The sequence below is a fragment of the Callorhinchus milii genome, unplaced genomic scaffold (genome assembly GCF_018977255.1).
Source record: "Callorhinchus milii isolate IMCB2004 unplaced genomic scaffold, IMCB_Cmil_1.0 Scaffold24, whole genome shotgun sequence".
Lineage (NCBI taxonomy): Eukaryota > Metazoa > Chordata > Chondrichthyes > Chimaeriformes > Callorhinchidae > Callorhinchus > Callorhinchus milii.
Genome location: NW_024704765.1, coordinates 5753546 through 5777800, shown reverse-complemented (window position 1 = coordinate 5777800; position 24255 = coordinate 5753546). Strand labels below are relative to the sequence as shown.

The 24255-nt window shown below is 46.4% G+C and overlaps 3 protein-coding genes across 5 annotated transcripts; 2 read left to right on the top strand and 1 right to left on the bottom strand.

Annotated features, from left to right (window-relative positions):
* Positions 1–249: 249 nt before the first annotated feature.
* On the bottom strand, positions 250–6901 carry ddost (dolichyl-diphosphooligosaccharide--protein glycosyltransferase subunit (non-catalytic)). The gene is made up of 11 exons (XM_007907230.2): positions 6450–6901; positions 6084–6194; positions 5361–5447; positions 4419–4522; positions 3680–3774; positions 3268–3361; positions 2821–2969; positions 2417–2564; positions 2048–2168; positions 1493–1599; positions 250–1062 (listed from the first exon to the last, which is right to left on the bottom strand). The coding sequence occupies exons 1-11, from the start codon at positions 6628–6630 to the stop codon at positions 913–915; spliced, it is 1347 nt and encodes a 448-aa protein (XP_007905421.1). The 5' UTR covers positions 6631–6901; the 3' UTR covers positions 250–912.
* Positions 6902–7000: 99 nt separating this feature from the next.
* Positions 7001–12314, top strand: LOC103187647 (caspase 9, apoptosis-related cysteine peptidase). Its single transcript, XM_007907235.2, is given in 10 exon segments — positions 7001–7173; positions 7782–7995; positions 8328–8392; positions 8734–8910; positions 9380–9469; positions 9844–9991; positions 10314–10490; positions 10974–10997; positions 11000–11082; positions 11474–12314. Coding segments are annotated over 10 exon segments (1224 nt in total). The 5' UTR covers positions 7001–7041; the 3' UTR covers positions 11588–12314.
* A 1040-nt stretch (positions 12315–13354) lies between these two features.
* On the top strand, positions 13355–23873 carry dnajc16 (DnaJ (Hsp40) homolog, subfamily C, member 16). Of its 3 annotated transcripts, none has more exons than XM_042343749.1 (15): positions 13355–13439; positions 14775–14976; positions 15382–15448; positions 15872–16193; positions 16668–16852; positions 17518–17622; positions 18243–18401; positions 18758–18888; positions 19245–19428; positions 19791–19979; positions 20904–20980; positions 21096–21176; positions 21522–21632; positions 22189–22356; positions 22997–23873. In XM_042343749.1, the coding sequence occupies exons 2-15, from the start codon at positions 14798–14800 to the stop codon at positions 23424–23426; spliced, it is 2388 nt and encodes a 795-aa protein (XP_042199683.1). In that variant the 5' UTR covers positions 13355–13439; positions 14775–14797; the 3' UTR covers positions 23427–23873. The 3 variants fall into 3 exon arrangements, with proteins under 3 accessions (XP_042199683.1, XP_042199684.1, XP_007905427.2); XM_042343750.1 differs by lacking the exon at positions 13355–13439 and adding an exon at positions 13449–13511; XM_007907236.2 differs by lacking the exon at positions 13355–13439 and having other exon boundaries at positions 14683–14976.
* The last annotated feature ends 382 nt before the right edge of the window (positions 23874–24255 follow it).

The following is a 24255-nucleotide window of genomic DNA, read 5'->3' as shown; positions in this document are numbered from 1 at the left end:
GTAATTGATCATTGACCTCATGGTGAATTTTTTTTTGGGGGGGGCGGGGGGGACCTTGTGGTGAACAAAATAGCGCATCTACCTTGGCATCTACCAAACTCCCTTTGATCCAGGAGTTAGGATTAATATTGTAGAAGGCAGGACACCAAAATGCCACCAAAGGCAATACAGGTACAAAGAGACCCAACGACTGTAGCGTACGCAACCAAAAAAAAAAGTCAGTTACACGGCTAAAGAAGCCCCAAAAAATCAACAGGCGGAATGTTAAATTTTATTTTTCACGGTCTGGACGATGAATCTCAAAGCAGACATACGTTAATGTGGAAACGCAGCTAGGAGCAATTGGAGGAGGCATTCCAAATTAAAATGTTTTATCAGATCAATCCGAATATAAAAATTTCCTCTGGCTCATTTTAATCTCTTCTTCAGACTGGTAACAGGCCTCAACCAGGAGGCAGAGTGGTTTAATAACTTGAAACAGGATGTTCTGATCAGCACTAGTGATACAAAAAAGCTTCAACAGTCGAACTCTTGCAAGCCAACCCCAAAAGGTTTAGAACTTTAAGGCAGCTTTTCTAGATCTTTTCTTCTTAACTGCACACACACACACACAAAAAAAATCAGTAAATTAATCCTCCAAATGGAAAGATCAGGCTCACAACTGTACAGCTACATCACCCAGTACACGAGAAGTCACACATTCAGCTCGTCCACAACCATTGAATCAGCAGCAGTATTGGGGATGTGTGTCCTGCCAACTTGGTGGCTCTCAAGATGGTGCAGGTCTGGTCCCAGTGCATGTAAATTCCAGCCCGGAGCGTGTCTGTGTCTGTACAAGCCCATCACCAATTTAAACCTAAACTAAAATTTCCAGCTTTAGAAATTCTCCGCGACGCGCTAGTTCGTCCTAGCTCATTCTGCCTTCTCCTTTTCCTTCATGTGCAAGAACACCACGGAGAAGAGGAAATGTCCGATCATCATGGAGAAGGCACTGGCGTAGTATGGGTATGCCGAGGGAATGAAACGCTCGTATTGTGTGTGCTGAAGGGGACGGACGGACACCTAAAACAGATAGTATCAGCATTGATTAGTCAAGCTCAGTGCTCACACTCCTCACCAAGGCACTAACATTTCTGTCTTTGCTTAAGATCAATTCAAAGTGCAACAAGGTTTATTCAGCTTCAAGTGAACTGTGCTTCTACTGCAAGTCTAACCCTGTTTAAACATCACAAGGCCACGTACTAGTGGTACATTGATTACATAACGAACCTTATTTTATAGCATAAGTATTGCAGGGAACAGCTTGGGATGTCTAGCAGTGAAAACAAGGTCTTGCCAGTTTGGCAATGCTACAACACATTAACATAGCAAACCAATTTCAAAGTACAGCAGTTTGCAGTTCGATCTTAAACTAATGGTCAATCAAGTCTAAGACATGAGAAATTTTCAATCCATCAATCCACCACTGAAGAGCTCTCAGCTGGATGCTTACCTGAGTGGCGGAGTAGAAGTGAGTGTACCCAAGTCGATTGTAATCCACTTTAAATTGGAAAACTCCATAGACATCAGGTAGTTTGAACTGCACACTGTATTTATCTCCTAAAATGCAAAGCAAGCCATAAAAATGATTAAATAAGACATTCTGCAACATACATGCAGAAATCGTCATAACCTTGCATGATCTACAACTTACATTTCTATAGCACCCTTCACATAGGACCATATCTAGCAGTGCTTCACAAAGTGATGGGGGAGAGGTTGGGGAAGGTGATCACAGGTAGCTTTAAAAGTGGAATTTAAAGACAGATGGAGAACAGAGAAGGTGGTTGTTATTATTGTGGAATGCAATACTACAAGGGGTTATTGAGGCTGGATCAACAGATTGAATTAAAAGGTAACTGGATAAGAACCTGAGCAGTAAAAATATAAAGGGCTATGGGGAACGGCCTGGAAACTGAGATTTACAAAAAAAGGAGTGACTTGAAACAGCAGTAACAGAAGATATGATAAGCCAAACTGGCTTCCGGTGCTGAAAATGTGAACTCACCGTTCTTTTTCAGGTAAGTCCTCACAAAGGGATCGATACGAACAAACTCCAGCTGCACGTCATCTCCATCAAACGGGATCCATTTCCCATTGGACAGTTTCTCAATGACAATACTGTACTCCTGCATTGAGACACACCACACAATTACAAACGTCACAATCCACAGTTACAATGTCATTAGGAGACTAGGAATCTGGATTTGTTTAGCTATATAAATACTCACAATGACTACTTTGTGCTTGGTACCCATTCACCAAGCACAATATTAGAGGCCACTGAGGTCTGATGCCTCCTCACCATATTAAAGCTACATAATAAATACATAAAGTTACAAACTCAGTGATTGGCACCAATGTCAGTGGGACTCACCACCAGGTCGGTTATGGTGTAAGCGTGGGGTGGCTTGGTCTCTCCCACAGGGTGATGAGAAACCTTCCCGACACGGAGAACACCTTCCTCTTTGAACACCCAGCGAGACAGGGCGATTGCCAGCTCGTAGTTCCCAGTTTGGGAATATCTGATCCAAGGAAAACAAGTCAATACCACATCCTGCTGCTCACCACTTTCACACTGCCACCCCATAACGTTGATATAGAAGACCCCAAAACAAGAGACATTTCAAAAATAAATCACTGCTACTATTATAAGAAAGAATTAGCATTTTTTATAGCACTCAAAGGGCTTCACAATAATTACCGTGTGTCAAGTTAAGTCATAAAACAACTAAAGAAAATGTTAGAATAATTACAAAAGTAACTGCTAGGCAGATTTACCTCTCTGATCCTGGTGTAGCTTTTTGCACAGGAGAGTTAAAGAAGGCGTCACTGAAGAAATCTAGGGAGCCACTGAAGACCACACGAGCGTTGTTCCGGGCCTGGAGGCCAGCGATTAGTAGTGTATTCTTCCCCACAGCGTGAGGATACTGGTGACAAAACATACATTATATCAGACTCTCAATCCGAAATTTGTGATACTGCATATTGAAGTGTGGTCAAAAGCAATCTGACCTGAGAGAGTGATCTCATGTGAATATACTAGCATAGAATGTGAACCTCCAAAATTCTCAGAGAAAGAGCTGTGTGCCTGACCCAGCCATGAACACTGGCGTTAATCTAATTTCAGATATGGACCCATTGCCCGTGTGGAATCAAAGCTGTAGGAATTGGACAGAAAATGAAAAATACAAAGTATCGGCCTCTAACTCAAGGCTGAAAGCTTACCTGTGTGACGGGTTTGTCTGGGAAGAACGAATAGGAAGTGGAGGATCCTGTCAGAATATCCAACACCAGAGGGTTGTCAGGATCCGCGACCATGCTAAAGAATGGGAAAGAAAACACATCAACAACTTGTACAGCACTATTCACATAAGATGAACATGTCAAAGCATTAATGACTGCCTCAGAATCCTATAGGTGCAGAATTCAGTATTTTTTTAAAAAAGTAGTACATTCAGCAATATGGAGAAACGATAGGGAAGCAAGAAAAAAGATCTGCCACAAGTTATAAACCCGTGGCTAGATGCCTCGCGGGTCAGTACGACATTTACCAGAGGCAGACACCACTTTGTATCAGCAAACAATCCCAGATTAATTGGTTAATTTCCCTGGATTGTTGACTAACATTAGCACTTACCCAACTCCCTGGAATAGGATGGGATTCTTTGCTGGTTTTCCCACAATGGTGGGAGCCTTCAGCAGTTGTTCTGTATCAGCCACGATCAGGGTATGCTAACAAAAAGAAAGTCATTGCATTCAATATAGTTTCTTTCTCACAAATACCTTAGCTTCACAGAAAGGTTAATTGTTTTGCATTAAGCTATTATGTTCAAGCTTTCCTGGTTCCTTGTCGATATAGTTGAAATGTACTGAAATAGATCCGTGTGGATTATTATGCTGTTCATGCTCCTGTTAAGAGAATGGCTTTAAAAAAGATGCCGTAGTGCAAAGAGCAGAACCTCTGGTTAGGTTTGTGGTTCAAACCTTACATTGGGATTTGATCTCCAAACAAGGCTAAGACTCCAGTGAGGATGGGGGGAAACATTGCCCTATCGGAGGTGCCGTCTTTGGAATAAGACGTTAGAAGCAAGGTCCAATTATCATTCTGCACTGGAGTCGTGTGGAGAAATTACACTGAAGTACAGTCATGGAGTAGCAATCAGAAGCAGGAACCCATTTTTTCCCCTCAAAAGCCCAGGGGCACTAAGGCCAATTGTAGTGACCCTACTACAACTTTGCATATCAGCTAATTCAGAACACACCGAGAACTAAACCCAGCCATACTAAGTAAACTTTCAGCAAGTTCCAGGAAGTTGCCTCTGTAATGAATATAGGATAAGTGGAGCAAGTCTACTGTTTTATTCGCTTGTTCTTACATGGCCAGGGTCGGAGATATCGTAGTTATGGTGGTCAATGACAGCGGTTTTCTCTTCATCAAACTCAATGCCACATTCACTCCCCAGTTCTCGTAAAGGATCACCTTAAAATAAAGGTATAACATTAAAATGGAAGTCACATAACTACAGAGACTAGTTAGAGGGTCTACAGGCAATCATTATACAGGTGTGGCAATATCTGAATTTCCAGCTAGACCCACAATTAACATTGATGAAGATCAACCCCAGTGAATCATCACAACCTTCAAATCTCTGTGTGCTCTTTCTCCCAACCTTAGCGATCTCCTCAAGCCCAATCTCTCCTTCTATTGACATCATCCCTGACTTGAAAGGCAATATATAAACGTACATTGCATTGCTTTCTCTGTGACCCCTCTGCCCAAGCAGCTCATTTTACAAACACTATGCCACCGATCTCTGGAATTTTCCTAAAATATCTTTGCCTTGCGCTTTTCCGCACTTCCTTATCTTTTAATAAATGTGGCTTTGGTAACCCCCATTGTTTTTGTAAAGTGCTTTGAAGCCTTATCCGATGTGAAAGGAAACGAGACCAAATGCTAACAATAGCCCAACATGGTCTGCAAGACAACTAGAAAAGTAGTTAGTGGATGGTTTCTCTCTGGTAAGGGATCCAAATCAAAGAGCTAAAATCTTAAAAGTAGAACTAAGTCAGTCAGAAGTGAGACCAGAAAACATTTCTTCACATTAAAGGCTGTGAAAATGTGGAATTCACAGTGCTAAAAAGAAGTAGAGGCAGAATCAACAGGGATGTTTAAAAAGAAAAACTTGAGGGTTTGGAGAAAAGGCAGGGAAATCGAATCAAAATGCCACATCTAGTCAAACATTCTTGATGTGAATGGCCTTGACTGAATGGCCTTCTACTGTTCATCACAGTCCCTGGTTACGACAATGCTTATTTACCAATATCAGAGTTTGCAGCAATCAGGACATTTCCTCCTCCATCAATGAATGCGGCAATGGTTTCCACGTTGATGTTGCCACCAAAATCTGAAACCCAACAAACAGTGTTTATTAATCAGTTTGTCTCAGTCGCAGTTCGGTGTCAAACGGATTTGGGGAGTTGAGCTCAACTACACTATGGGGGTGGTGCTGCATGGTCAAATGTGTCAAAGGAGATGACAAACAAGTCCCATCTGACTGTTCAGGAATAACATTGAAGCCCCATCAGATACAATAGAGGATTTCCTGGCCGATAATTCCCCAAATAAGTTGCTCATTCATTTTATGACTGTTTGGGGTACCTTGCTGTGCTTAAAACGTCTGTCGTTCACAGAATAGTCTGTGCACATGACAGCAATGTGAAACAGTTAAGTTATCTTTACTTTATAAGACACTACATTAAATACAACAGTTTGAGTTGCTCTTACTGGGTTTATTCAGTATATTTACCAGTGTCACCTACACACAAGGCACTGTAACCAGCAGCTATTCCAATCAGGAATCCACCACAAACAATTTCCAACGTAATAATTAAATACTCCTAATGTCTGATGTAGTGCCTTTCACACCAGGAGGACACCTCAAAGTGCTTCACAGGGAATACTGTGAAGTGTCGCCAGCAACTGTGCAGTCTTTCGAGGCAAACACATAAGAACGTTAGTCAAGTAAATCAAAGTGCCGTACCCTCCACAGATGGTGAGAAAAGGATGAGATGATCATAAAGAAATTCTCCATGTTTAATCAAAGACAAACTGGGGTCATCCGCAGTCTTAAACGAGAGCTCGAATCCACGATCTACACAGGAGTGCAAACACAGGCAAATGGAGCTCATAATACAGTAACACTCCCCCCCCCACTCCCTCCGCCTCATAGATTTCCCAGCTCCTGCCCCCACCTCTTCCTCCTCCCTTAACAAGCTCCTGCACCCCTCCTTCCTCCCACTCCCCCACCCCTTCGCTTCCCCCCCATTCTCTCCCCCCCACCCTTTTCTCTTTCTCCCCCTTAACGAGCTCCTCCTCCCCTCCCCCACACACACCGGCGGGTTCTTACCCAACAAACTCCCGAAGAACCTGGAGTGCGTCTCCTTCATGTTGACATTGTCCAGGAGCACCAGGGTCCGCCCGGTGCAGCTCCCCGCGGCCAGGGAGAGGAGGAGCACGAGAGCCGCGGGCAGGGAGGCCAGGAGCCGGCACGAAGCGCGATCGCCGCCACCACCACCACCCGCCGCCATCTTGACCCCTGTGCAGGAACCGGAAACCGTGAGCGTCACTTCCGGTCTCTCTTTCCCCCCCTCGGCTTTCCCGCTCGTTTTGGAGCTGATTTAAAGCCGCGTTTCTCTTGCCTTCCGCCCGGTGTTGTTTGTTTTATTATTAACGCCCCCGGAGCCGAAAACACGACAGAAACCCGTCCGCCTCCCCCCCGAAGAGAGGCGGTAAAACAACTGTCAGCAACGGCGGCTCGAGCCGACCAATCAGACGCGGCCAACTGGTCACTGCGGTGTAACAGGGAAAGGTTCCCCCCCCCCGAGGCCGCGGGTCCGGGCAGCCGGTCCCCCCCTCAGTGATGTTCCGCACTCTCCCGGAAGTGCGTGGCCGCGGCCGGGCGGAAGTGACGGCGTCGGTTACCTGCCTGAGTGAGGAGAATGGAGGAGGGACACAGGCAGCTCCTGCGGCGGCGCCGGGTGGAGCTGGTCACCGAGCTGCAGCCAGAGCTCCTGCTCGATCCGCTGTTGGCGAAAGGGATCTTCTCTCAGGACATGTTGGAGGAGATCCAGGTAGGAGGGGCGGGGGGGGGGTCAGGACAGGGGTGGGGGAGTCATGACGGGTGGGGGGTCAGGACAGAGGTGAAGGGGTCAGGACAGAGGTGGAGAGGTGGGGTCAAGACAGGGGTGGAGGGGTCAGGACAGGGGTGGAGGGGTCAGGACGGGTCAAGACAGGACGGGGGGGGGGTCAGGACAGGACGGGGGGGGGGTCAGGACAGGACGGGGGGGGGGGTCAGGACAGGGTGGGGGGTCAGGACAGGACGGGGAGGAGAGAATTGGGCTCAAAGCTCAGTGGGGCTGAGTGTGGTTCTCGTTGCTGATAAGCTATTATAACTCAGTGGCAAGGAGAGCAGCAGGTTTACCTATGGCCGGGCTGACCCGGAATCACACAGGGCACAACCGGCTGGCGAGATTCGCCCACTAAATACACGGTCAGTTCGCTTTACAGTATAGTCTGTGAAGGGCTTCGAGTCTCCGTAGACGTTCTCCTGCACGAGAGTCGCAATGTAAGTGCAATGTACGAGTGCACGTTATGTTACGGGGCAGTTACTGCGTCCGGCCGGCCCAAAGTAACGAAGTCATGAGCATTCAAAGTTCACGGCGAATTGGTTTGACTGCAGAAATCGGGCACACGCAGGGATCAAGCCCGACAGCTGGTGATCGATTTGCAGACTCGTGGAAGAAGAGCCTTTCCTGCTTTTTTGGAGAGTCTGGAGGAAACTGGTCAACATGAGCTTGTGAAGCTATTACAGGAGGGACTCACCAAACACCCTGGTAGACCAAAGACGTCCTGGCCTGAATACACCCCGGTTCGCCCTCCAGCTCCAGTACAGTGTATGTAAGGTGTTTAAGCACTCTGGGCGCGATATAAATGCAAGTTGTTGCTTTGAAAAAAAACCTAATTTCTCACTGGGTTATGAATTCTTTAACCTCATGGTTAAAGCTTGCACCGTAACCACAATCCAGTGAAATTAAGTAATAGTTATACAGTTTTAGAACACGTGTGATTCTTACGGATTATGTTCTGGAAACACAAAAATGTTGCTTATGTGGCCCTTGGGCGTTTCTCAAATCAGGCACCTGGCCCTCAGCAGCCAGAAGGTTGGCTCTCCACCCCCCCACCCAGTCTAGAATATCACTCACTCACTTCTGATCTTGTGTTGCAGGTTCAGATACTGATCTCAACATTTGTAGAAAGCCAAAGCTAGGCAGGAACTGGAATGATGAGATGGTGAGTTCCCCCCACCCCAATATTGTCGTGGAGTCTTTGGTAGTTCTTTGGTAGAAGCCATTGGATGGTTATTATGGGAATTGAAAACAATTGATGCTCTGATGTGAGAGGAGGAGCTTTTGGAGGAAACTTGATCCCATACGTAGCTCCTAGTGTATTTGCCCAGGAGATTTCTTTTTCCTCTTTGCCAGTTTTCTCCCTCCCACTTACTCTTTATACCACAGGGTAAGGGTGTCCTAGAACCTCACCTAACTTCATTATTCATTAGCCACTATAAACTATTTGATCAAACGTGAGTTGGTCCCCGAATGGTCATAAATCTTTGATACTCGTTTATTTAGATTTACAAAATGGATGTGGTTCCTCGTGGCTACTGTTTGATCATCAACAATGTGGACTTCTCTAAAAGCAGTCGTCTGGGCAGGCGTGAGGGCTCGGACATTGACCGTGACAACGTCAAGAGGCTCTTCAAGAAGCTGCAGTTTGAAGTCATTGCGAAACAAAATTTGACCAAACAAGTGAGTTTTTTTTTAACCCAACAATAGTATAACAAGGAAGATAGGAACAGCAGTAGTTGATTGAATTTGTCCTATTAGATCGTGGGCAAATGTTTTAATCCTATTTACCCACCTTTCCTCTCCATGATCTTTACTTCCCCATTATGTAGCCTGACATTTTCTTTCATTATTTTAATACCTGAATCACATCATCCCATAACTTTATTCTCAGTCCTCTTATTTTCCTCATTTCATTCACCTCCAAACACAAATACGGTAATTACACTTTACAGTAAATCCTGTGAAGCCCTTTGAGCCATCCTGGCGTGAGGGATGCTACATCAAATACAAGGATCATTATTGTGGCTATTATTTATTATAACAAGACCAGTTTTGAGCCTTTTTATGTGAATGTGCAGGTTATTTTACTGGCTAGCAGTAAATTATAAATTGGCATGTCTTAACACTGCTCCTGTGTTCTTTCTGACAGGAACTGGAGAAGGAGCTGAGAGAATTGGCTCACAAGGATCATACCCGTTTTGATTGTTGTGTTGTTGTCCTTCTTTCACATGGCAATGAGGTGAGATATATCCTGGCTTTGCTGTGCTTAGAGTGGCTGCCACATCACTATACTTGTCTGCAATTATCTGTGAAGAGCTTATGTTATAAGGGGTTAAAACAAATCTTTTAATCTCATTCTCCTGCCTCCTCCCCACATTCTTTATTATTACTTTCTTCAAGTATTTAATTCCCTTTTAACAATATCTTTGAGCTTTGTGGCAGAGAATTGCACATTCCAGCCACCTGTGTAGAGAATACTAATCTCCTCTTATACTAATTTTAATTGTGATTCTTAGCTTCTGCTTCTTGTTACTGTGCCTTCCTTGGTAGGGAAGAAAGGGGGTGGAAAAGACACAAAAACATAATGTATACATTTTGCTTTTTCTTACTTAGGCTCAGCACAGTCAGTTTCCAGGCGCTATTTATGGAGTAGATGGAAATCCAATATCTGTCCAGCAAATTGTTAGGCACTTTGATGGGTCAAACTGCCCAACACTACGTAAAAAACCCAAATTGTTCTTTATTCAAGCCTGTGGTGGAGGTATGTACCGTGGTTATTTCTGACTTGTATGGATAGTGTGTAGGCAAGTGGTCGGATGTTTGGTTCATTTGATCACATCCTTCCAGAATACCCACTTTCTCACTTCAGCACTTAGTTGTTTCTTGAATATTCGAGTCCCAGTGACCTGGCCTCTACCCTTTGGAACTCCATCCCACAGTTCTTTCACCTCGCTCCCTTTCTTGTCTCAAGACCTCCTCTTTGACTGTGCTTTTGGACACCCTTTTATCCCTGCCCTCCATCCTTCCTGATCCCAACCCCCAGCTCGGGTCCAATGAACAGTGAACCTTTACTATTCTAACAGGGATGAAGGATCTTGGATTCAAGACAGCTGATGAAATTGATGGTGCTCCTGGTTTACTTTCGAGTGGTGAGAGCTTGCAAATGGACGCAGTTCCCTGTCAGACGTTGGATGAAATTGATGCAACATCGAGCTTACCAACACCCAGTGACATCTTGGTTTCCTACTCCACATTCCCAGGTATCCTAACCTCCTCAAGCAGAGCATCTTGTTTACAGGGAATAGCACCCATGCTGATGTCAGTATATAATAATAATAGTAATGTCTATCCTTTAACTTTCAAATTTACCCTTTTAACAATATTAATATTTACCCTTCATGATCTTCAAGACAACTAAGAGAGTCACTCCTTAAACTTCTGCTCTCTATTAAAGGAAACATCTTAATTGTTCAAGTGTCTCCACATGATTGAAACTCATAACCTTGGTAATATCCTAGCGAATCTATGTTGAACTTTTTCAATTGGTTTTATTTCTTTCCTATAATGGGGTGCCCAAAACTGTATCCAATACTCCAACTGTAGCCAAGGTCTTGTCAAGTTTGATATCAACTCCTTGCTTTTGTATTCTGTGCCTCTGAATATAAAACCCGAGTCCTATTTTGTTTTCCGATCGTTAAGAAGCAACAGATTGTTTTACCTGCTGTTTTGGTTCTTTCTCTCAGGTTATGTATCCTGGAGAGACAAGAATGAGGTTCATGGTACATGAAAACGTTAGTGGAAGTTTTCAGTGAATATGCTCATTTGGAAGATCTGCAAAGACTTCTAACAATGGTTAGTACTCTCCTGATTTCAGCCTCACCCCCTTCCTTATCTCCTTCAAGGCCCATCTCAAGACCTTCCTTTTAACCGCGCCTTTGGTCATTTTCGCTCCTCCACCCCTCTCTGGAGCTCAAATGCAAACCCCCTCCCTCTTTGTCCAATGCCTTGGGACGTCCTCCTGACATAAAAAAGGCCCTCTATAAGTGCAAATTGTTGTTGTTGGGGATATAATTGACCTCTGTATCCTGTGTGTTGGCCATCACTTCTATAAGGATATCAGGTGTGGACAGAATCTGTCTTGGCTTTCATAGCTTCTTTTACAAATTTGTTATAAACTGAGAAACAGCAGTGCTCAGGCCTCTGGTTCTTTGAATGGTTCAATCCCATCTCTTTTTCTGTTCAGGTGACAAAGAGAATTTCGGAAGACGAGGAAGCCAAAGGAATATACAAACAGATCCCTGGATCGTTCAACTTCCTGCGGAAACAACTGTACTTCATAAAGCCGTTAGACCAATGAGGGTCTGTGCTGTCCTTTCTGCTGCCACCTCACAATGAAAAAATAATCAATTCTCACCTTTCTGTAAAAATAATTAGGAAATGTACATTATGTGTCCACAGACAGATTTGTCCAGGACGTTAATGTTATATTTGGGGCTGAACATGCAGTCGCTGATCAGAATATGATTGAATTAGGGCAGGGGAACTACGTACATATTACCTCTTTCCCCTCTTTGTGATTATCACTACAGATAATACATTGCAAATTCCCTCCCTTTCCCCCACAATCAATCAATAAGAATGAATGCCTTACTGTGTGTTGCCCTCTATGCTTTCCAAGCCATAAATTTCTATCACAACTGAGTTATGTAGAATATTTGTAACCATGTACATTTTTGGGGAATATAATGTATAAACAGTGTATAAAATGCAAATAAACTGTATAAAAATATAAATGTATAAAATGTATGCTGAATAGGGCTGGTAATAGTTAAGTGCACGAGAGGTTGTAAAATTTGATGAGTTTTTTTTAATATGCACACGCACAAATGTGAATCTAAATGAACTTTTTATTTCCAGCGCTGGGGGGGAGAGGGAAACTAAGACTTTCAATTCTTCTTTTAGGGAACCGTAGCTGTTTTTCTAACGGTGGTGGAGATTATGTGAACACTTAAAATCAACCCCCACCCACCAAACCCCGACCACCCACCCACCCACCCCTCCAAAATCCAACTGATTAAAATTCACATTTCAAATAACCGACCGACTACTTTTGTCTATTTGGATTTATTGCTTAAACCGAGTCGTTGAAGTTTCCGACTCAGTGAACTTGTGTGATTGGGTGTTGGTGTGGTGTGGTGTGAAAGCTTCGGGCTTTTTGGGGTGGGGGACATCACCCGGGTGGGCTCCGGGCGGCTCGTCACCCGGGTGGGCTCCGGGCGGCTCGTCACCCGGGTGGGCTCCGGGCGGCTCGTCACCCGGGTGGGCTCCGGGCGGCTCGTCACCCGGGTGTGACCAGAGTGTGGCTCTGGCTTCTGATGGATGGTGGTGCGGGGGCGGGAGGGGGTACCCCGAGGCCTCGTCACTGAGCCCCTATTCCTTAGCCACACGCTGAGCCGGGACACACGTCGCGTGTGCGGTAGTATGTCGACGTGGCTCAAAATATTGACCGGGAGCAAAGTTGAGGTGGAAGAAAGACCCGGAGTCTCGCAGCTGCTGCCGATCTGTATCTGAACGCGGGTGGCAGTGGGGCGGGTGGGCCGGGGGGGCCGGGGGGGGGGGTGATCGGTGAAGTGGGCCACACGCGCGCGCACTACAGGAGCCGCATTTGCGGCGTCCGCGCCCTCGTAAAACAAGGTCATTCGGGCCGCTGCGGACCCGCGGCAGTTTGGAGGGCAAATCGACCGCCGCCTTTCGCCCCGGCTTCCCCCAAACCACCCCCTTCCCCCCCCCCCCCCCGCCACGCCCAACCCTCCCCACCCCAAAAAAAAAACAGTCACTACACATGGCGGTGCGGAGCGCTTTGAGATGTCCCGGAGACGTGATAAGAAGGCGCTGAAGCTAATAACTCACAACAATAGTCATTGTAGAGATGATTATTATTATCATCATTACTTAGTTAATAGGTAAGTAACTGCCCCCCAACCCCCCCCCCCCCCCCGTGTTGGTTAATAATAATAATGATAACAGTAGCTAATCGAGGCTCAGGCTGTGTTGGGGCCAGGGACGGACTAGGCCTCGGTGCCATGGCAACCCCGCGCGGGGGGGGGGCGGGGGAACCGGAAGTGATTGTCCACACCTGTTTGTCTGTCTGTCTGTGGCCGTCCCCACGTCATGGTTCCCGCGTCCCTCACAGCCAAGGCCGCGGCGGAGTGAGTCCGGGGGCCCGGGGAGGGGGAGGGGGACATGTCTGCCCCCCCACAGCCGCTCATCAACATCACCGTGTGAGAGGGAGAGGGGGGTCAGTGATAGTGTGGGATTGGGGTCAGTGATAGTGTGTGATTGGGGTCAGTGATAGTGTGGGATTGGGGTCAGTGATAGTGTGTGATTGGGGTCAGTAATAGTGTGTGATTGGGGTCAGTGATGGTGTGTGATTGGGGTCAGTGATGGTGTGTGATTGGGGTCAGTGATAGTGTGTGATTGGGGTCAGTGATAGTGTGTGATTGGGGTCAGTAATAGTGTGTGATTTGGGTCAGTAATGGTGTGTGATTGGGGTCAGTAATAGTGTGTGATTGGGGTCAGTAATAGTGTGTGATTGGGGTCAGTAATAGTGTGTGATTGGGGTCAGTAATGGTGTGTGATTGGGGTAAGTAATAGTGTGTGATTGGGGTCAGTAATAGTGTGTGATTGGGGTCAGTAATAGTGTGTGATTGGGGTCAGTAATAGTGTGTGATTGGGGTCAGTAATAGTGTGTGATTGGGGTCAGTAATAGTGTGTGATTGGGGTCAGTAATAGTGTGTGATTGGGGTCAGTAATGGTGTGTGATTGGGGTCAGTAATAGTGTGTGATTGGGGTCAGTAATAGTGTGTGATTGGGGTCAGTAATAGTGTGTGATTGGGGCACAATCCCTGTCCCCCTGTCTATGACAGATCAGCAACAGAGAGTTTCAGCCGATATTTATAGGAACAGGAGGAGGCCATTCAGCCCTTCGAGCCTGTTCTGCCATTTAATTAGATCACAGCTGATCTGCACCTCAACTAATCCTTTCAATTCCAATTCCCCGCTTTCTCCCCATGTCCCTTAAATAACTCCCTTGATCCGAGGTTGAGTTGATTGGATCGGGTAACGCTCGTTCCAGTTTTACTTCTGAAGGATAAATTAAATCCAAACCCGGATGTGATTTTCAGGTTAGATAGAAATAAAATCAGGTTCACACCCGAGGCAAGTCTCGCACAATATGTTTACGCAATTCGAGTCAGAGAGAGAGAGAGAGAGAGTGAGAGTGGGGGGTTTTAGAGGTGAAGAGCTGTCGTATTGTGGAACTGCAGCGACCACATAAACTCCTGATGACAATTAGTTATTAGTTAGCACCGAAGCTAATTAGCATTGCGTGTGATTTACCCGTAACCCTCGTTATTTGCTTATCCGCATAGTTGGTCGGTTACGATTGGTCGGGATAATCGTCTCTCTGCTACTTGGTTATTTTTTGTGCTGGAATCTTTTATTTGCTTTGCAAATCGCCGTAACCCATCCTTTGTATCTGGCAGAGCGTTTTGAGATTGTTTTCGCGATGGCCGGCTTGTGGCAGTTGTACTTTGGAAGGTTTCCAGTGGCTCTGGCCATCGTGTTGCTGTTGAACAGCCCTCTGCACCAAGCCATCGAATTTGACCCCTACAAAGTCCTCGGAGTGAACAGAGCGACGACCCAGGGAGACATAAAGAAGGCTTACAAACGCCTGGCCCGCGAGTGGTATGCATGCGCGATCCTAACTACAGGTTGACCCTGTTGTAATGTGCCTCCGTGTAGCGCGGGTCATCTTCTAACGCTGCGTACCGTGGCACTCTTCTGTTGCTCGCTGGGTGATGTATGCAGCCACAGATGGCCTTCCCCCTCTCCAGTGGTGTCCTAGCATCTACTGTAAAAGCTTGCGAGAGCGGTTGCTAGTTTCCTGTCTACTTGCGCGGTCATGATGTCAGTGATGATCTTGTGACCTGGACGGTGCTGTCGTTTGACGGACCCAAACTGCTGCTTTATAAGGGGTTTGGCCTGGAGAGCATTTGAATAGCATTGTTCTGTATGGGAGGGTCTACTTAAAAGCGTTAGCCAGTACAAATAGTTATTACACGTTAATGCCACTCAACATATCCCTTTTAGGCACCCCGACAAGAACAGGGACCCCAAGGCAGAAGACCGGTTTATTCAGATTGGTAAAGCATATCAGGTACTAACTAACTCTTCCTTTTTAATTGTTAATTAATTCAAAGTTCACTGGCTTGTAGTTTCCAAATAGTCAGTTCATTTCTCTGGTTTCTGTTCATTTTGTGCATGGAATCTGTCCCCAAATACTTGTGAAGCATTGTAGGTGCTGTATCCAGTGAAATTTTTATTATATTTATATTCATTCATTTTTTAAAATGTATTTGAGGAAACGGGTTGTTATTTTATTGTCTCAAGACCCTCCTTTTCGACCACTCCTGCGGTCAGCCTCCTACCCCCTACCTTCCCTGTCCTGTCTCCCTCTCCTGATCCCAACCCCCAGCTTGTGTCCAAATCTCTGACTGTCCAGCACCTTGGGATGTCCTCCCGACGTGAAAGGCACCGTGTAAATGTAACGTGTGGTTGTTGTTGTTGATTCTTGCTTCAGATTCTTTCAAATGAGGAGAAGAGACAGAACTTTGACAGATATGGAGAGGCAGAAAGCCAGCACACCTTCGCCCCTCACCATTTCCGGGGTTTCCACAACTACGAGAGCTTCTTCTTCGATGACCCCTTTCACTTTCAGTTCAACTCCGGCCATGACTCGTTCGACGACAAGTACCTGCTGCACTTCTCCCAGTACATGAATGAGATCCTGCCGGACAGCTACCGCAAGCCATACCTCATTAAAGTGACCTCGGATTGGTGTTTCAGCTGCATTCACATTGAGCCGGTGTGGAGGGAGGTGGTGCTGGAGCTGGAACCACTTGGTAGGTTCACTTGCTCGCACGTTTTGTTGTCCTCGTGCTCCTCCCTAGCTCTGCCACTTCTTCGCCTTGTTTGAACGATCCTACATACGCACAAGCTGTTGTCAGTCTAACTTAAAATGAACTCGCTCAACAACAACAACTTGCATTTGCACCGCGCCCCCTCACGCAGAGCAGAGTCCCAGAGCGCTCGACAGTCGCAGAGCACGACACCCAGCCGGGGTGGGAGGAAGGTCACAGTCGGCATGGCCGAAGGAGGAAGATCTTCAGGCACGACCTGAAGATGGGGAAGGAAGGGGCAAAGTGGAGGGTTAGAGGGAAAGTGTTCCAGAGTTTCAGGACCTGGTGTGGGGCTCGAGCCCCTCAGTGTTTGACTGGACGCTAACGAACACAGCCAAGCTCGGCTTTAAACCGGAGCCGCTCTCTGTATACCGATCAAAGAAGGAGAAGGTGATGTGTCGTTGGATTTTTTTTCAGGGGTAGGAATTGGCGTCATCGATTCAGGGTACGAACGTCGCCTGTTGCAGCACTTGGGGGTGTACCAGCACCCCACTATTCTGGGAATCATCAGCGGGCGAGTGCGTTTTTTCAAAAATGCTGTGGTTTGGGAAAACCTACGCCAATTCCTGGAAAACCTGCTGCCGACTAACCTCATAGAGCAGGTACGTGCCGAAGGACCTTTCACTTGTGTTTTTAACAACTAGTATTCTTTGGGTCAGAAGGTGGTGGATTAAGGCTCTGTGTTAAGACTTTAAGTTCACTTGTCTGTGTTGACAATCCTAAAAGAGAACATTATCAGAGGTCCTGTCCTTCAGATAGGATGTTAAACTGAGGCTGTTCAGTCGGATGTTAAAAGACCTGTGGATCAGGTCTGTCCAGATGTTGCGAACAGATCAACTGGCCATTTACATCCGAGCTGTTTGTAGGGCCTTGTGTGGAAGTTGCTGTTGCTTTTTACTACGCACACTCACAACACTTCACCGCAATCTGCCTCGGAGGAGCTCAGGATTGCTGTCAGCGGCAGAGATCATTGGAGCCAGCTACCATCTCACTGGGTGGTATGAGGTCAGAGGCGAGCAAGTACAGTGCCTAGAATAGAGAGAGATCAAGGTGTTAGAGAGATGGAAGGTCAGAGCAGTGACGATTTGGTTACCTGACTAGAAGCTTTCGCACAGAATTTGGTTCTTATTCACTGTGATGTGTTGTGTTGCAATTGTTAAGAGTTGATCAGCTGGAAAGTGGAGTGTTGGAGTACAAGGTGCTTACAGACCGGCTTCTTTTTCAGTTGGTTAGAAATAGAGTTTGATATTTGTGTTTCTCTTTCCAGGTAACTGTCACGAATTCCGCAAACTTTCTGTCAGCTTGGCAGCAGGACAACAAGCCTCGAGTGCTGACCTTTCATCAGCGGACCGCAGAGCTGCTGATGTACAAGGTAATGCGATTTATAGTCCTTCTGATTGAGATGAGTTCCTTGGGAGCTGCAGTGTGCAGGTGTGAAGCTTTGCAGTTAAAACAATAGAGTTCTCCCATACTTTTTACATTGCAAAAAGAATTAGATCCTGTTATTAATAAAGCTGAAGACTATGTTGATCAGGGACAACAAGCTCGGATTCACAAAGGGCAGTTCACGATTGACTAATCAAATCAAAAACCAAACTTGCTTGAGTTGGCAATCTCCGGATTGTTAGCAATCACACTGAGGCGAGGAGATGGCTTCCTTCACTTGGACGACAACAACAAGATTGCATTTATAGAGCGCCTTTCACGTCGCGAGGATGTCCCAAGGCGCTGGACAGTGGGTCGGGATCCGAGCAGGGGGGGAAATGGTCAGGATGAAGGGAGGGAAGGGAGGGAGCGAGGAGGGGGTAGAGAGTCGAGAATTGGAATTTATTATCAGAAGTGGACATTGAAAACAGCTCAGTGCAATTGTTCAGAAGGGAACTTGGACAAGCACCTGATCAGGGACACGGTGGGTCGAAAAGCCATGTTCCGTGCAGAAAATTTCGGTTTTTAATGGTTGACCTGTTGTTGAGCTTGACATTCTTTCTAAAGCTGGCTGCCTTCACGTACAAAGATTATGTGGCTTTTGGCTCCGTGGACACGAAGGTGCAGAAATCGGAAGAGTTGCTGAATCAGTATTCCATAAATATGGACATTCCAACCTGGCTGATCTTTAAGGAGAAGGTTACAAAGCCGATCTATTTAATTCAGGTGTGTATTGTATTGAATTGACAATGCATTCGGTCGCCGCTGTTAAATTGGAAAAGCAGAAATCCAGAGCACACAGTGTCCTGGCCAACAGTCCCTAAAAAAAAATGCGATCACTCAATCCACAACAGTTTGTGGGACGCTGCTGTGCGTAATTGGCTGCTGCATTTCACCCACAAAATATACAGTCACTCCACTTTACAGTGTGTCCTGTGAAACGCTTTGAGACGTCTCGACGACGTGATAAGGCGCTGTGTCAAACGCGAGTGGCATTGTTATTATTTAGTAATAATGTTAAATTCTTGCTCAGCTGCCCTCAAACCAGAGCAATTCAATCGGCACTCAATAATTTCTTGCAGAACAAAAACATGAAGAGGCACATCATTGATGAAATCCTCTCCAAGAACAAGTTCCTGTTGGTGCCGCGGCTCACAAGCCAGAAGCTTTTAGAGGAGCTGTGCCTCGTGAGGGAGAACCGACGGCAGAGGAGGTAACCAAACGGTTTGGGAATTGCATGCTGCCGTGAGCTTGGGGCTCGATGGTAACACGGTCCCGGAAACGTGACGAGATTTTTTTTGTTGAGTGAGTAAATTGGTGTTATTTATTTCTAAATCAAAAAATATTCAATCAAGAAAAAAATGAAAACACTACCGATCGAACACGGACTTACCGTGACTAGTGCGAATATTCGGGTGGGGGAGGGCTGGGGGCTCTTTTTGACGGCCCCTGGGGGCCACAGGTTGGCTACCGCTGGTCCAGGCTAGTGCCGGAGTACAGAACTTGAAGCACTGCATTGTCAGAGCTGCCATCCTCAGGATGAACCATTCACCTTTTGTATTTCTGTAGGTACTGTGTCCTGCTCATCACAGGTGAAGGCGAGGGGTTCCGTGCCTCGTACAACTCCTTCGTCTCTTTTGCCTCTGTGAATGCTGAAGAGTCTTTGCGATTTGTGTACGTGTATCGAGAATGGCAGCAAGCATTTAGCGATGCCCTACTCCAGATGGCACCCAAGCTTACTGCAGCCTCTCAGGTAAGGAGCAGGGTGTAAGTGGGCAGTCAGGTAACCACTCCAGGTGGGGGAATCAAAGACCGAATGAAAATTAAACATTTGTTTCTCTAATCAATGAAAATGAAAGCCCTCTTTCTCACCTCCACACCCACACACTGCCCACACACCACACACCACAGATACACACACACCACACCCACCACACATACACACACACCACACCCACCACACATACACACACACCACACCCACCACACATACACACACACCACACCCACCACACATACACACACACCACACACACCACACACACACCACACGTACACACACACAAAAAAAAGAATTTGTAACATGATTACTGTCTTCCTTAAAAACAAAACTAGGTTGTGATTTTTGAGCAAAGAAACACTCCTGGGAAAGTGTTTTACACGGTGCTGGAGGACGGCTGGACTGGCAGTGAGGAGGATGAAGAGCGACTGTTTGACCGCCTGAATCACTTGCTGGCGGAGGGGGACTACAAGCTGCTGCCACACCAGGCCGTGCTGGCGGAGCTCAATGAAGAATTTGCCTCTGTGAGTGCATTGGCTTGTTTACCTATGTATTTTCACCCACACAATACACAGGGAATTCACTTTACAGTGTATCCTGTGAAGCGCTTTTGAGACGTCTCGAAGACGTGATAAGGCGCTGTATCAAATCCAAGGATTATTATTATTATCGACAGTTGCTGCAGTAACAGTAAACAATAAACCTCACGTAAAAGCTGTGACCAGATGTTTAATGCGACTTATGCAAAGTATGAGTTGTGTCAAACTTGCACAGAGTATAAACTCTTTAATAGGACTCGGGCAGATGTACAACTTAATAATAATAATAATCTTCCTTGCATTTGATACGTGAGTGAGTGAGGCCATTCTTCATGCATTTTTTACCTTTTCTCTCTATTGCTCACGTCTATTAGTAGCTCTGTTCTCAACACTGTACAGATCCTTTCCCACAGGAACAACCTTTTGAAGCTGTTGTTTACATGAGCTGAAGCTTGGTTCCGTGGTGTCTCCTGGGCCTCGCTCACGTGGCCAATCTTGCTGCAGAGTCCCAGCTCGGGGTTCCTGCTTATGTAACTGGGGTGGGGGTGGGTGGGGTCACAGCTAAATAATTGTTAGGAGCAACAAGACCTGATTGATCTATTCGCGCTTTGGGACGTCCTCCCGACGTGAACGGTGCTATACAAATGTAGTTTGTTGTTGTTGTATTCCCCCTGTTTCACTTAACGAGAGCCTGAGGCAGTGTAAGGAAAGCAGAAGATGCCTAGATCTCTCTCTTTCTGTCTCTCTTTTGCATTCTATCTCTCTCTCTCTCTCTCTGTCTTTTTCTTTAATCCCTTAGACTTATCAAGTACCAGATATAAGGTGCTATTTTCAGGATTAGATCTGTGCTGGAGATATCTTTTGGGATGAAACTGACTTGGATTATAACCAGATCTTGTTTTTCTGCAGATATTTCTCGTGCGTTGGCTCCACGTCTTGATAGATTATGCTTCTCATTTCTGGGAATCTGGGTTCAATCAAAACTGGTACGTTACTGACATTGGCTTTAACGTGCACCTCTTGTCCTGCGGCTTATTCCCACAGTCCCTGCTTGGTGCTGACGGTTTGTTTTTTGTCTCCCCCTCTCTCTCTATCTCTCAGGCGCGAGATGATGCCTCTAATTTCGCTGCTTTTCTCCGTGATTTTCATTCTCTTCGGAGCCTTCATCATCCAGACCTTCAGGTAAGACTCGGCAACATGAGACTAAGACTGACGTCTGTCAGTGGGGGAAGTTGGTGGCGGGGAGGTGGTGGTGTTTGGGGTAGGAGGTGGTGGTTGGGGTGAGAAGGGCAAATGGGAAACGGAGTGAGAGCTATTACACATTATGTATAACACGTGCAGATGGAGTTACAGGTGCCTGTGATTATGTAATTAACAGACAATTAAAGTCATTTTTAATTGCGTCGTGAGCAATCAGTCCTTTTCATCGTTTAATTACAAAATTTAGTGCATCACAAAACTACCCATTTCTTTTTGTGGAAACAAAATCGCTCCGCCTGCAGTGTCACCTCCCGATTGTTGTTGCAGTGAACCGAGCGAGCAGGAGAGGAGCCCCGGGGCTGAGAAGCAGGAACCCGCAGCGGCTAAAGCTCAGGAGGAGCCCAAAAAGCAGCGGAGCAACAGCGCGGGGACTCCCAGGTCTGGCAGAACACGCTGTGTGTGTCACTCACACTTGCAGCTCACGTCCTTTCCCTGTTCGCACCATCCTGGATCGATCGGCTGCACTTTCGAAGCCGGGGCAGGAGGGGCCTACCCGAGACCCCCACATGGGAACTTGAGCTCAGCTCAGTGTGTGTGGGGGTGGGAGGGAGGTTGGGAGACGTGGTGGGGAGGGTAGGTGGGGGTGGGCTGCATTGTCAGTGGTGCCGGCTTTTTAGATGAGATGTGACACTCCGGTCCTGTTTGACAGCTCTTTAAGTGGTGGTGGAAGATTCCCCGGCAATAATCAAAAAGGGAAGAGAGTTTCTCTTGGGCTGCCAGCCTCACAATCCTCCGTATTGATTGGTTACTCCCCTCGTTGCTTTGTGTGTGGGAGCTTACCGTGCGCACACTGGCTGCTAGGCTTCCCTGCAGCTACTACAGTCACCAATCTCGTCAGAAGTTATCTGTGAGTCGCTTTAAGTCCTCTCGTTGATATACAGGCTGTAATCAAACACGTGGATTTACAATTATCATTATAACGTTTCCGAGACAGATCCCTTGAGAAAAACTACGTTGAAGTGACAGAACTAACCTACGTGAACTACACCAGCAACCTGGTGCGCCTGATGCCTGGACACATTAATGTGTTGGTCGTGGTGACGGACACGACAAAGGACGCTCTGCTACAAAAGTTTGCTCACGAAGTCTATGCCGTTACCTGGTGAGTGGAGGCGGTTCAGTGTCAGCCAGTGTCTTCCGAAGACGTGCATATCTGTCAGTACACTCTGAAGCGCTTTGAGACGTTCTACAAGGCATGAAAAGCGCTATATCAAATGCGGGGATGATTATTATTATTACTACTTAATAATACTTTAAAGGGCTTCTGCAACAGAGGGAGCAAATTGATATAGATATATGTTTTATATATATATATATATATATATATACATAATAGTGGAATTAAATCACCGTATTTGTTTCTATGCTCATTCTGTTTCTTGAGTACAGTAAAACTCACGTAAGACGTATCAGTCGGGGCCACAACATTTAGTATGACTTGCGCGATGCCCCGAGTCGAACCGGTGCCCTCCTGGTCCATGAGCGTCAGCTCGATCCACTTTTCCCAGTATCCCAAACTGAGCTGAGCTCGTTTGTAAAATTGATTCTCTTTTCGGGATTAAGTGTATGTAGGACATGGACACAGCGCTTTTTTTATTCTGCCCTTCACCCGGGTTAGCGTCTCGGAGCTCTGAACACGGCCTTTTTCTGGGTGAAAACTGTCAATTAAAGTTTTGCTTGTGACGCTGAACCTGTTTTCTCCCTCCCTCCACTCCATTTCCCCCCCCCCCCACTCCCTACAGGAATAAAGCACTACACTTCTCCTTTCTAAACCTGACAAAACATGGCCGTTGGTTAGAGAATGTGCTGGAGTTCGCCCAGGATCCTTCGCCAATATCAAACGTACCAGACGAGAGTTCCCCAAACCAGGATTACGCTGGCTACGTGCTGGCTTTAAACGGACACCGCAAGTACTTCTGCCTCTTCAAGCCTCAGGACAGTAGCAGGAAGGAGGGTTGCCCTGCAGCCAACAGCCCGGGGTCAGACCCCCAGGGATCAGCAGCTGCTCCGGCTGCAGGTGACGAGTCGGGGGGTCAGCAGTCACCGACCCACCCCACTCTGTCTGTCAAACAGACGCATCAGCTGCTCAACAGACTGAACCTGTGGATGGACAGGTTTCTGGAAGGAATATTGCAACGATATTATGTCCCCCTTTGGCCTGACCTGGATTAATGTCCTGTCGTTTGGGCAGATGGTATTTTATGGCTGTAACGTATCTGAGCCACGCGCTAACGGAATGGAATTGTACAGGTTTCCAGTGTTGGAAGGCCCCTCCACACCCCCCCACCCCTAATCTGACTGTAGCCCGGGACACTCCAGGACTTTGGAAATTCCTATTCTCGGTCACCAGTTGCGACAACAGGGTTTATTGAAACAGAAGAGTAACTAGCATTGTACCACTGTGCTCTAGCCTGCAGGAGACATGGGGTGAGAGGAGGGAGTGTGTCCAGGTGAAGCAGAGTTCTGTCGTGGGGTCCGTGTGGAGGCAGCATGGTCCGTTGCCTGAAATTCCTCGCGGTCTCAGCCCCATGGCGGTCGTCTAAGAATTTGAGGTCCCTCAGGATTTGGGAAAAATTGTTAAATTTAGTTTTCTCCATTTGTAAATAATAATAAATTGATCACTCAACCCACCACCATTTATGGGACGCTGCTGTGCGCCATTGGCTGCCGTGTTTCGCCCATAAAATATCCGGTCACTACACTTTGCAATATATTCCGTGAAGCGCTTTGAGACGTCTCGAAGACGTGATAGGGCGCTATATCAAATGCAAGGATTATTATTATTGTTATTTGTGAAAATAATTGGAAGTTTTAAAAAAATATAACATTAAAAGTTTGAAATTTTTAGAACGATCGAATTGAACGATTTTCCCCCCAAAAAATAATTCAGCGGTATCTTCAATTTAGGACTATGTTCATAAGGCTAAGACCAGGTGGAGTTCCTAGTCTTGGATGCGACATGTGGGGCCCTCCTATTCCTGAACTTATTTTGCACACTCAC

Bases quoted from the DNA above. Each gene is read 5' to 3' on its own strand.
- dnajc16 (XM_042343749.1), top strand. From the start codon at position 14,798: ATGGCCGGCTTGTGGCAGTTGTACTTTGGAAGGTTTCCAGTGGCTCTG. The intron at 14,977-15,381 runs GTATGCATGCGC...TATCCCTTTTAG, and splicing joins AAACGCCTGGCCCGCGAGTG to GCACCCCGACAAGAACAGGG. The intron at 15,449-15,871 runs GTACTAACTAAC...TTCTTGCTTCAG, and splicing joins AGATTGGTAAAGCATATCAG to ATTCTTTCAAATGAGGAGAA.
- ddost (XM_007907230.2), bottom strand. From the start codon at position 6,630: ATGGCGGCGGGTGGTGGTGGTGGCGGCGATCGCGCTTCGTGCCGGCTC. The intron at 5,448-6,083 runs GTACGGCACTTT...GTTGGGTTTCAG, and splicing joins TTTCTCACCATCTGTGGAGG to ATTTTGGTGGCAACATCAAC. The intron at 1,063-1,492 runs GTAAGCATCCAG...TATCTGTTTTAG, and splicing joins ACTTCTACTCCGCCACTCAG to GTGTCCGTCCGTCCCCTTCA.